The 12541-nt window shown below is 39.7% G+C and overlaps 1 protein-coding gene across 11 annotated transcripts in view; it reads left to right on the top strand.

Moving 5' to 3' along the window:
- Positions 1 to 12541, top strand: part of nav3 (neuron navigator 3) — a 280821-nt gene that overhangs the window by 247337 nt on the left and 20943 nt on the right. For 9 of the 11 annotated variants that reach the window (XM_057323584.1, XM_057323574.1, XM_057323576.1 and 6 more), the window contains 11 exons: positions 2266 to 2386; positions 2616 to 2862; positions 3576 to 4305; positions 5628 to 6062; positions 6638 to 6679; positions 9342 to 9493; positions 9588 to 9776; positions 9868 to 9920; positions 10747 to 10767; positions 11671 to 11694; positions 12356 to 12379. In XM_057323584.1, coding sequence (XP_057179567.1) covers positions 2266 to 2386; positions 2616 to 2862; positions 3576 to 4305; positions 5628 to 6062; positions 6638 to 6679; positions 9342 to 9493; positions 9588 to 9776; positions 9868 to 9920; positions 10747 to 10767; positions 11671 to 11694; positions 12356 to 12379 — 2038 coding nt within the window. The remainder of the gene's footprint in view (positions 1 to 2265; positions 2387 to 2615; positions 2863 to 3575; positions 4306 to 5627; positions 6063 to 6637; positions 6680 to 9341; positions 9494 to 9587; positions 9777 to 9867; positions 9921 to 10746; positions 10768 to 11670; positions 11695 to 12355; positions 12380 to 12541) is intronic. The other 2 variants (XM_057323577.1, XM_057323581.1) reach the window with 1 other exon arrangement.

Here is a 12541-nt window from a genome sequence, read left to right on the forward strand (position 1 = left end):
AAAGAACCTAATTCACAAACAAGTCAAAATGCATCATATAAGAATAGATATTGTTTTATTATGTATTCATCCTAATGTTATTCAAAACCTGTGTATGACTCTTTTTTTGTGGAACACAAATGAAGATATTTTGAGAAATGTGGTTTTGTGTCCCAACAATGAAAGGCAATGGGCGCCAATCTTCAAATGATCTTCTTTTGTGTTCTGCAGATGAAAGGAGGTCATACAAGTTTGGAATGACATGAGGGTTAATAAATGATGAAAGAATTTTCACTTTTAAGTGTTGTTTACACTTTTGAAAGTGGCTCATCCGTTCAGAGCCAGGACTGTCTGTTTCATAATACCCTGTACAGATGACCTCAGTCTCATTCTAATTTGCATTGTTGTATAACACAACACCGAGCTCCAAAGAAAAGTGTCAGCTGCGCCTTGAGTTAAATAAGCGAGAAATAACAGCGCTGTAAATCAATAACTGTTATTTTTAGAGTGATTACACACATGCGCGCGAACTCAGAGTTTCTTTCTATCTCTTGAATCTTTAGAAACACCCACACGCTGGTGTTGAGAGCCCTGCGGGGTCTCTCACAATTATTATCCAAAGGCGTTCAGCTTCTCAAAGTTTCCTTTCCTGCTCGATCCATCCTGCATACATTATACAAGTCAAGAGACAATCTGCACTCGCTCTTCAAACATTTCCTAGACTGCGGACCCTGCCTAGTCATAAATGTATTGCGTTTTGGATGCCAGAGTTGTTCTATGTGCTTATAATCTTACAATCAATGTAAATATCAAAATTCTAGATATGAACATTAGTTACAAGGTTTGAATGTGCAGTGTTAAAGTAGGTGTCATGGTAGGACCGTTTCATCGGACGCACGCGTGCCTGCCCCCCAGTTAACTTCCGGTTTGTGTTTGGCTAATATTTTTATCCTTATATTTAATTTAATTTATGTTAATATTCATTTATATTGTTATTTTATTGTATAATAATTGTATTAAATAAACGATTTGTTGAATTTTGTTGTATGTTCATTTTATTAAATAAACAATTTGTTGAGTGGGTCCTGTAGTTTTGACGCATTTAAACAAACCGTATGGACATCTAGTGGTTGAGTTTGGTATCGCAGTCTAAGTTCAAAATATTGAAGGGACAAGTTTAGCCATCTAGTTTCGTTTGCTTGTTATCAGAAATAATCTACAGGCACTCTAGTTTGTGAATGTGTACCGGAAGTTCAGTTGGGGTCACAAAAGTGTGCATGCGCAGTAACGTTTGTTTATGTTGTTAAGATGAAACCGTCTATAGGTATAACTGCCAATTTAGTCTTGCGAGCTCAGCCACCCATCATCCTAGTTTAAAAATATTTCCTTGATCAGATCTCAAGTATTTATTATGCATGTGGACATATGCACGCACACACACACACACACACACACAGTCAAACAAGGGTGACCTGTTTGCTTAGCAACACCAGACAGAGATAGACAGCGGGCGATAAGTATCAGCATATGATTTATTTCTTCTAATATTGAAAATGAGAACAATTCTACTTTGGCAATAATATCAGCTTCCCATGTATTCACATTTACAATTCCTCTAAAGCGTTTCAAGTGGGTCAGCATCCTTCATTAATTAGACACAGTCTTCTAAATTATAGAAATGAGGACATAAGGTCTGGTGAAGAGTGAGAGATTGTCAATAGGCAATAGTAAGTTAATGAGAACTGAAGTGATGAAGCTTCAGTCTGGTAATTGGGAAAATGAATATAATGGGGCCGGGGAGTCAATAGTGGCCACCGAAATGTGAATGAAGCTGTGTTGCTTTTATGTTTACCAGGAATGCCCTTGACTTTCATTTTGACAATGTAATGAATCAGCCCAAATCGATATCTGCTATGATCTTTCTGTAACTCATTATGCAAAGAGTCCAGATGTACTTAAACAAAATTGGCTTTAAAGTGCAAACTTGGGATTTAAAAAGCTAAGAAAGATAACAACTGGCATCATTTCATATCATGTGATCTAAATTAACCTTGAACTTCAACTTCACTACAAAATGTATAGCATAATGCAATGTAAGTCGCTTTGGATAAAAGCGTCTGCCAAATGCATAAATGTAAACGTTAACATCAACATTTCCAACAACATGTTACTTCCTTTTTACAGTAGGTGGCGCTATGACTGTGACTCATTATTGGCATGTAGTAGCACTTAGCTAAGTGTTTTAGCATCTTTCATTTATCTAATCTTTCATTTGTCTATCTGCAGCTGGGATGACAGCAGTTCGGTCAGCAGTGGTTTGAGTGATACCTTAGACAACATCGGCACTGACGATCTGAATCCACCCACGTACTCCGACATCTCCTCCCGCAAGAGCAAAGCAGCGCAGGTGCGCATACGCTCGCATCTTTCATACTTTTATTTCCTCACACACATACTTTTATAAATAGCTTTGTACCAGCAGTCTGTCGGGAGGCCACAACAGATTGAGCAGGATAAGAGTTTTGGACATTTTGCTTTGGCTAGTAGGAAAAGTTGAGCCATCTGTCAGATGGAATGCCTGTGTGAGATTACTGTGTATGTGTGTGTGCTAAGTTCACTGTCTGTGTGATTCACAGTCAAATAAAGACACGCCGGATGGAAGTAGCTGGGCCGGTGCTGAAGATCTGAAGAAGGTTGATGAGGAGATGGAGCCAGGGATGGACCCTTCCTCAAAGTGGAAGAGCTCGGGACAGGGTGAAGATGTTGGTCAGAAGTCAGGTTTGCCCATGTCCCAAACAGGCTCCTGGAGGAGAGGCATGAGTGCCCAGGTTGGAATCACACCACCACGGACCAAAGGCACATCTACCTCCCTCAAAACACCAGGTATCAACGTATAACAATAATACTGTCACATGCAAAACTATATTTTACTGTTTATTTTTACCCTAGCTTAGTTTTTACTTCATAAATATTATGTCATAATCATTTCTTTATTATTCGTATTTTATGTATTTTTGTATTCTTTGTCGCAAGTGATTTATCTGCCACTACTGGTACTGAATTAGATTGCAATCATTTTATAATCAGGTGTTTAAAAACCTTTGGTCAAACAAGTAGTCCAACTGCAAACACACACCAAAGAGCCAAGTTTTCTGATTGGCTAACATACAATTATTATAGTTTTCAGTTTTTTTATTTGGCTAAAAAAGCAACTTTAAATACAGAAAATAAGGTACAATGTAAAAGATGAAACACAAGAGGTCTCTGTTGCTTGTCTATCTTATTTTTCATCTCAGCTAACCTTTACAGCTAAAACTCCATCAAAATACTTTTAGGGACACTCAGCAGGAACAAAAACCTTTGGCTAAGTTGAAAGTACTGTAACCACGATATTTAGCTGTGCTGTGCAGAAAAAAGTGTTGTTGGCTAGAGCACAATTGCTTTTGGCACAGTGACTTTGCATTGTATCGGTGATGATTGATTAGGGCGAAAAATGATCTGCAAATAAGCTTGCAAAAATCGGCCACCCCTGGCCAATCGTATTGAATGATTACACTGTTCAGCCAATGCCATAACAATCATCCTTGTGCTGACAGGTAAAACAGATGACGCCAAAGCATCTGAAAAGGGCAAGTCTCCATCCAAGAGCCCGAGCATCCAGCGCTCACCATCAGATGCAGGAAAGAGCAGTGGAGATGAGGGGAAGAAGCCGCCCTCAGGCATCGGACGTCCACCCACCACCAGCTCCTTCGGCTTTAAGAAGATTCCAGGCCCCGCTGGGGCCCTCATTACAGCTAGCGGGGCCACATTGGCCAGCGGCTCGGCCACTTTAGGAAAGGTGCCCAAGTCTTCGGGCATCGGGAAGGGCACGCCCATTGGCAACGGGCGGAAGACGAGTCTGGATGGTGCACAACACCAAGATGATGCTGTATTGTTAAGCTGTACCACTTCAAAGGTTCCGCTCCAATACCGCTCACTGCCCAGGCCTGCGAAGTCATCCAGTGGAGGAAGCGGTGTGGTGGGCCGCAGTGGGCATCGTTCAAGCTCTAGTAGCATTGATTCGAACGTCAGCGGAAAGTCTGCTGGAGGTGGAGGAGGTGTGGGGGGAACCCAAACCGGCACCAAGAGAAGAGACGCTGGAAAAGTGGGATCGGGACGATCGAGTCCCGTAACCATCAATCAGACGGATAAGGAGAAAGTGGCGGGGTCAGATCAAGAGGGTACAGGGCTTTCCACATCCCCTAAATCCAGCCCCACTTCCACCCAATCTGGACTCAGACAGCCAGGCTCCAAATACCCAGACATTGCGTCCCCCACATTCCGCAGGTAAGAGGAACAAAGATCGGAAAGTTAGGACAAAGATGACAAAAGACAGACGTAGGTAGAGATGAGATTGAAATACGAAAGTAAGGTAAACATTGAATGTTAGACAAACAGATACAGGCGGATAGAAAAAAAACAATTGCTGTTTGAGGTTCGGCTGACTCATGATGTAGTGACCTCGCGGCCACTGTCGAGGGAACGTTCCAAGATATTTCCCTCAAAAGTATGTAAGATGGAAGCAAGCTGCCTCAGGCTGTGCTGCACTGCTGATTTCATCTGCCAATGAGCGATGAGCGGTGTCGGCTGAGTGTTTTTTGAGAAGTACAAAACATTTTGTGATGGATTGCAGAGCTCATTGTTTTAGTCATAGCTGTAGTCCTTCTTCCGTGTCTTTCCCGTTTCCCATCGGACCAGCTGAAATTTCATCTACGACCTGCAAATGCAAGGAAAAAAATCACACTTCAGCTTTAACAGTCTGTTGTAGCACAAACTGAGGTGGTTTATGCTGCCACCTGGTGGTTGTGGTTTGTAAGTGCATATGAAGAGTTTGGTTGCAAAATGAGATAACTACGTTTTTTTTATTTTATTGTGCATTCCAATTAATATCAATCAAACTGCAGTTGGTTTGTTTTGATTTAAGCCATAATAACTCAAATAAACAGCTAACTAACACAATAAAAACATGATAACATAATAAATAAAACAATTTGGAACCAAACTCATTCTGGTTATGTTGTTAATAACATCTCTTTAGTTTTATGTTTCCTTGATAATAATTGCATTTTAACACAAATGTTTGTCACATGCCGACTCATCACTGTTTAAAGCAGAGAAGATTTCCAGCGCACTGATTTGTGTATTATTAGGTGTGTACTTAAACTAAACACATCTGAGTGTCACGCCGCTGCGCTCCATGAAGCCAAGGTGTACAGTTTAATATGCGTCTCGCCACAGGCTGTTAACTGTTATTGCTGGAGCCGACACAGACAACCACAGGCAGATTCACCACTGAAAGCATATTTGATTATATTATAAACACATTTGTGAAGTGTGGGATGTTGGCCAATGCGATTATATCAGAATTAACAACATGGTGTCATCTTTGGGATATGAATTAAGTCTACGTTTATGCTTATGTGTTTTCCTAAAAGTTTCAAGCGAGAAGTCAATTCGATGATTGAGCGTCATCACAATCACAGTCAATCAAGACTTTAATGCTTAAAATACAGATAACCAATGAGATTGCACTGTGGGCGGAGCTGGCATAATTTCATATACCCTCTTCTTATTTCCCTTCTTTCTTTTATTTCTTTGTTTTCGCCCAGGTTGTTCGGCAGTAAGGCCAGCAGTAAACCCAGTTCACCTGGCACCCCTGATTCTGGTAAATGCCCAGCGGCACTGGGTAGCCCTCATGGCACACTGGCTCGCCAGGCCAGCCTGGACTCCCCCTCCTCAGGAACAGGCAGTCTGGGCAGCATGGGCGGACAAAGTGGCGGCAGCAGCCCGCTATACGGTAAAACACCTGACCTGGGCACAGACTCCGCGGCCTCCAGTCCAGCTTCGGGTCTGTCTCTGCCTTCTAATGCCCGCCCGTGGCCTCCAAACCTCAGCAGCTCATCTGCAGGTAGCAAAGACACCCTGAGCTGCCACAGCATGACCAGTTTACACACTAGCTCTGAGTCCATTGACCTGCCCCTCCCACACCACCACGGGCCAAAGGTCACACGCACGGGCAGCGTCAAATCCACACTGTCTGAGGGGTGAGTCCTGTATATCCTGCAAGTCCAGTGTCATTTATTTATTAAAAGTTAAATAATAACTTCATAAAAATGTAGTGGTAGTGGCCTACTGGGGAAGCTGACCTTCGTAAATTTCATGCAGCCTCGTCAGACTTCTAATAAGCACAAAGATTCATTTAAAGACACAAACATTGGTTAAATGTGCATTTAAAGTAGTCTGTTTTCATTTATAATATATGGAATTGAATAAACTATATTCGTTCATAATTCATTGATAAACATTTTTGTTCACAACGTCTACCACCTATTACCATTTATGGTAATGCAATTGCACTGCATTATGGGATTGCCTTTTTTGTAAAGGAGGATTGAATTTAAGTTCATGTTTCGTTAAATGTTTTGGAACAGAGAAAATGTATTACTTTTCAAAAAACAGCTTATATGTCAATGACAATAATGCCTTGTAATGTTTTTATTAACGTTCTAATATTATAATGTAGTAGTTTAACAATCAATTATGATATCTGGATTTAATTTGCCAAAATTGTTTGTCTGTTTGTTGAAAATAACTCCCTATTTCTCCTCTGTTTTAATAGCATGCCTCTTGACCGAAACACTCTCCCCAAAAAGGGACTGAGGTACTAATATAATCATCTAATGATCCTCATAAATAAACTGTATGTTTTTGTTCTTACCTCCATCATACAACTTCCATTAGTATTCCCATCACCGGTAGCTTTTCAGCCTGATTCATTCACCCACCACACATTTACAGTGAGGGAAATAAGTATTTGATCCCCTGCTGATTTTGTAAGTTTGCCTACTTACAAACAAATGAAGGGTCTATAATTTTTATGGTGGGTTTATTTTAACTGATAGACACAGAATATTAAAAAAAATCAGGGGAAAAAAATGTTATATAAAGGTTATAAATTGATTTGCATTTCAGTCAGTGAAATAAGTATTTGATCCCCAAGCAAAACATAACTTTGTACTTTGTGGAGAAACCCTTGTTGGCAAGCACAGAGGTCAGACATTTCTGATAGTTGGTCACCAGGTTTGCACATGTGTCCGGATACATTTAGTCCACTCCTCTGTCAATCTTTAAGGTTTCTTGGCTGTCGCTCAGCAAATTGGAGTTTTCGCCTCCTTCACAGAGGTTCTATAGGACTAGGGTCTAGAGACTGGCTAGGATATTTAATGTGCTTCTCCTTAAGCCACTATTTGGTTGTCTTGGCAATATGTTTTGCGTCTTTGTCATGTTAAAGGCACATCCACGACCCATCTTCAGTGACCTAGTTAAGGGGAGGAGGTTCTCGTCCAAGATTTTACGGTACATGGGCCCGTCCCTCAGCCCCTCAATGCGGTGAAGTCATCCTGTATACCTGTAGCAGAGAAAAAGCCCTAAAGCAGAATGTTTCCAACACTGTGCTTCTCTGTAGACATGATGTTCTTGGGCTCATAGTCAGCATTTCTCTCCCTCCAAACACAGGAGTCCATTTTGGTCTCACAGCAGTGCCAGCACTTTCGCCAAAGCCTTTTCTGAATCATTTTTATGTTCATTGTCAAACTTAAGACGAGCCAGGCGGGCCTTCTTGGGCAGGAGGACCTTGCGGGTGCTTCAGGATTTCAGTCTACTGTGGCATAGCGTGTTACCAATGTGTTACCAATGTTTTGCTTGCTAACTGTGTTCCCAACTGTCTTGAAATCATTAACAGGCTTCTTCCGTGTAGTTCTGGGCTGATCTTTAACATTTCTCATGATCATCTTTACCCCATTGGGGAAATATTGCAGGGAGCTCCAGAACAAGGGCATTTGATAGTTATTTTGTATATCTTCTATTTCCAAATAATCACACCAACAGTTGTCTCCTTCTCACCAAGCTTCTGTCTGTAGCCTATTCAAGGTTTGTGCAGGTCTCCAATCTTGTCGCTGACATCCTTTAAAACCTATTTGGTCTGGACCATGGTGTTGGAGAGGTTGAACTGGAAGATACAGATTCTGTTGGCAGGCATCTTTTATATACATAACAAGCTGATTTAGGAGTACTTTCTTAAAGTGACAGGACTAATCTGTGGTCCATATAGGCACATAACCAATCTGTGGAGCCAGAATTCTTGCTAGTTGGTAGGGGATCAAATACTTATGTCACTGACTGAAATGCAAATCAATTTATAACCTTTATATAACATTTTTTCCCCCTGATTTTTTTAAATATTCTGTGTCTATCAGTTAAAATAAACCCACCATAAAAATTATAGACCCTTCATTTGTTTGTAAGTAGGCAAACTTACAAAATCAGCAGGGGATCAAATACTTATTTCCCTCACTGTATAATTGTTGTTTCGAAAAAACTCTTATGTTAAGTATTAAACTTTGTCACGTGCAGTATCTACTGATGTTACTTTTTAAGCAAATGTAATTATTGCTGAGTTTCAGGGGGGGTTCTGATTTAAAATGGGCAAAATAGTCTATAAATGATATACTTTAAAAAAGGACCGGAATAGAATGTCACCAACATAAATAAGGAAGCATCTATGATTTGTTTAGGACACCATAGCAACCAGCCAGCACACCTTAGCAACGGCATAGCAATGCCCTGGGACACTTCCAGTAATGTCTTGTATTGATGGCTTGTCAACAAACTGTTGATCACCAATATTTAAAATGTTTTTTTCTAGCAAAAACAGCCACAGCAGGAAAACAACACAATGCTTTTAACAAGCAATTGAATATTCATACAGCCAAGCGCTCAAAACAAAATTATACAGTACTGTCCAATCCACCGCTTAAAAGTAATCAGTCATCTATTGTGATAAGATAACCATGTTGAAATGCAAGTTAAATGACAATAGTTGTCAATCATTTGTAGTCTCATATGTCACATGGTGGTATTTTAATACTAAAGGCTGAACAATGGTCACCGGTGACAGATGCGTTGATGTGCTCGCTGAAAACATTTGTGCTGGAAAGATCTGCGTGAACTTCATTAAAAGCTTTATGGAATTAAATGAACTGTCCTTCAAGCGTGCTGATAAGACTGCCCACCGCCTAAAGCTATTACTGCAAAATAATAGACGCGAGAGAGTGTGGGCAGTTGTCATTGTCATGTGTTATTACACAAATCATTTTTAAACCCCATCACACCCCCAGATTTAATAGGTTTAGCTTTTAGTACAGTTTTATAGACTTCCTTTTGTGCCGGTTGTCCAATAGCTTCAACTCATTTTGACATGCAGTGCATTGTGGTACTGTATCACTGGAATTGTATTCAAAGCCAGTTTATTTCCTCTCAATCAGGTACCCCCCTTCCTCCAGACAGACGTCACACGAGGAAGGAAAGGAATGGTTACGCTCCCACTCCACTGGTGGTCTGCAGGACACAGGGAGTCCTCTTTCGCCACCGGGCACAGCTGGCACTAACGCCGGCAAATACCACTACTCAAACCTGTGTATGCTACCTAACTTTGACCTGTGTTTTTAGAACCTTTAAAAATATACATTTTAAATTTGTATGTCATATTCTGATATTTGTGTTGACTGCAGTGAGTCCCACCAATGTGTCCCAGTTCAATCTCCCTGGCACCAGTATGAGTCGCTCTAACAGTATTCCAGCGCAGGATTCCTTCGAGCTCTATGGGGAGGGACACGCTTTGGGCGGAAGCGCCACCTCGCTGGAGGAGCGGCCGCGTGGCATGAGTCGATCCGGCTCTTTCCGAGACAGCACAGATGAAGGTCCGCGTTACAGCATGAAGCCGTTACACATACCACATCAGCACCTGTTTATTTATGAATACGCCTTTAAAAAACGATACTCTCTTTACAGTTCATGGTTCCTCTCTCTCTCTGGTATCAAGCACATCATCTTTGTACTCTGCGGTAAGTGATGCTTTAGTCTTTACTAGTACTGGAGGTGAACAGAAAAGCTTGCAAAACAGATTGTTCAGTGTCAACACCCACCAGTGTCACAAATGAACTTATCCATTCTCAGTCTGAGAACTTATTACATCAGTCCTGTCAAAACCTCATTTAAATGGATCAAATTATTTTATGTGACAATTGTGTGCTTGACCTGAAAAAATATGACAAAATATTTATTTTTTATTGAATTATTATTTTGTTTTTGCCCACAGCATTTTTGCCCATGTAAAGCCTTAAATACTTCCAAGTCACAGCAAATGTGCTTTGTAGTCTGCATAGAAATTTTGTGAATAACAGAAGCATGTTTCTATCAGATTAAAACACCAAAAGAGCTCAGAACTTGAGTCAATTCCTTTGAACATTCTTGCAGTAACTCATTCTTATGCAGTTATTCCTATACTTCTGTTCATTACACGATGAAAACAAAACCTAAGTTTGATTTATGTCTCAATTCACAGTTGCTTTCCTCACGTATGAGGCTATATACCAGCACATTATATTCCTCTGTCATTTGTTTTACATTAAAAGAAATGTGCAGATAAATCCAAATGGATAAATATAAACTCCAGTAACATCACATATGCTGTTTCCATTTGCCTGGGCATGACAGACTTATAACCTGAGTAGAGCATTTGTTTGAATAGTTATGTTAAGCGTAGTGTTCAACATTCACCATCTCAGCATAACACGAGCCTATTAATAGATATGAATGAACCCAAAAGGCTAATGGTGGCTCAGCGTTGTGACTTTGCCACTGTTTGAACACACATTTTCTTACTTTCAGGTGCTGGCCTTTTTAGACAAGGTAACTACTCATCACGCAGAGAGCCCGTTTGTATCTGTCCGTCACATTATTTAATACATGCAAACCCTAACAGTCTAACGTTATGCTTCAAATCAGTTACTAACAGGGGGTAACCTCAAATCTGATCCAAATTGCATCGTTTTATTCACTCTTGAAAATAATATGTATTTCTTATGCAGTATTTTTGTCTTGTTTACAGTAAAATGTGTAAATATGCTTAAAACAAGATATATTTACTTGACAAATACGTAGGTTTTCTTTTAAAGGCGTAGTTCACCCCAAAATTTAAATTCTGACATTATTTACTCAACCTTATGTCATTTCAAACCTATATGACATTCTTCACAAAACACAAAAAAGATATTCTGAAGAATGCTGGTAAACGAACAGAAGTCAATGGGTACCGCCGTTGTTCGGTTACCGACGTTCTTTCAAATATCTTCTTTTGTGTTCTGCGGAAGAAAGAAAGTCACACCGGTTTGAAATGACGAGAGCGTGAGTAAATGATGACAGAATTTGAGAAGCAATTTCTTTGAGATTTTAACATGAATTTAAATGACATGCTTAAATCTTCACAATTTGGAAATGATGCAAGACAATGCAACGAAACTTAATTTAATGTATTCTCTGAAAAAAAGGTAATCTTTGGTTTCTAAGGTAAATGTACGGTATCTTGATTAAACATTTGACAGAAAAACAAGACAAAACACTTTGGCAATCTTGTAATGTTTTCTATGGCTTTGTGACTTACATTTACTGCAAAAGAGATGACATAATGCTAGGTGTGGAATAGATTTTGCTTTTTTTATTGCCATTATGTATCTAATAGGCAAAAAAGCCTTTGGGATGTTTGTGTACTGGGGTATTTTACCTGTGCTTTAACTCTCTTGTTTTCTTCCACAGACGGAGGAGAAGGCTCATTCTGAGGTAAGAACAACCCTCAAACCTCCTTTCATATGTTTGTACCATGAGATACAGTATATACAGTAAAACCAATTTAAGGTCAAACAGTGACACACTTTCACAAAGTCCAACATCAGGTGGTACATTCACATGCATTTGGCAAATGAACATTTTATTAGTATTTATCTTCCCAATGACCTCGATGTTACTAACACTAAACAACCAATCGGGCTACAGGAACATTGGAAAATGGACAAACAAACAATATTTCTGTACAACAAACTCTTTATCTGCCTATTTGCCCATAACAAGCCTCGAGTGTTTCAATAGTTGACATAAATTTAACCCTATGTTGCATTATTTTTACGAGACACTCTTATGTATCAATTACTTTAGTTACACATGTACAGGACAAACACACCAGTTTGGACTCTTGTTTGTTTGATCACTGATTCTCCTTTCATTTCTATTCATTTTGTGTTTGTGTAGTTTTAATGTTCTTTGTCCGTTTAAATATTTGTCCAAGACTGCAGATTTTCTAAATGCTGTGTCAACTCATGCTCAATGTATAATCTAACATCTGACGTTTCCCTGTAACCGCTAAGAACTAATGCATTCCTGTGCCATGGTTATATCTACAAACATGCAACATAGAGTTCATTGTTCTCTTCTTTTCTCCATCAAGGGCCAAACAGTGCAAAATACAACGGTAATTTCTCATTTTACATATACTACTAGCGTAATGCAAGAGAAAGCACTCCAAAGTATTTCAAAGTCTTGCATGTCGAGTGCTTACAGGCCATTGGTTGATATCTAGGTTCTTTTGTTACTATTAAGCGAGGAAAATGAAAGCATTATTTTCTCCATTGCT

This window comes from Triplophysa rosa, linkage group LG24 (genome assembly GCF_024868665.1).
Source record: "Triplophysa rosa linkage group LG24, Trosa_1v2, whole genome shotgun sequence".
NCBI classification, from domain to species: domain Eukaryota; kingdom Metazoa; phylum Chordata; class Actinopteri; order Cypriniformes; family Nemacheilidae; genus Triplophysa; species Triplophysa rosa.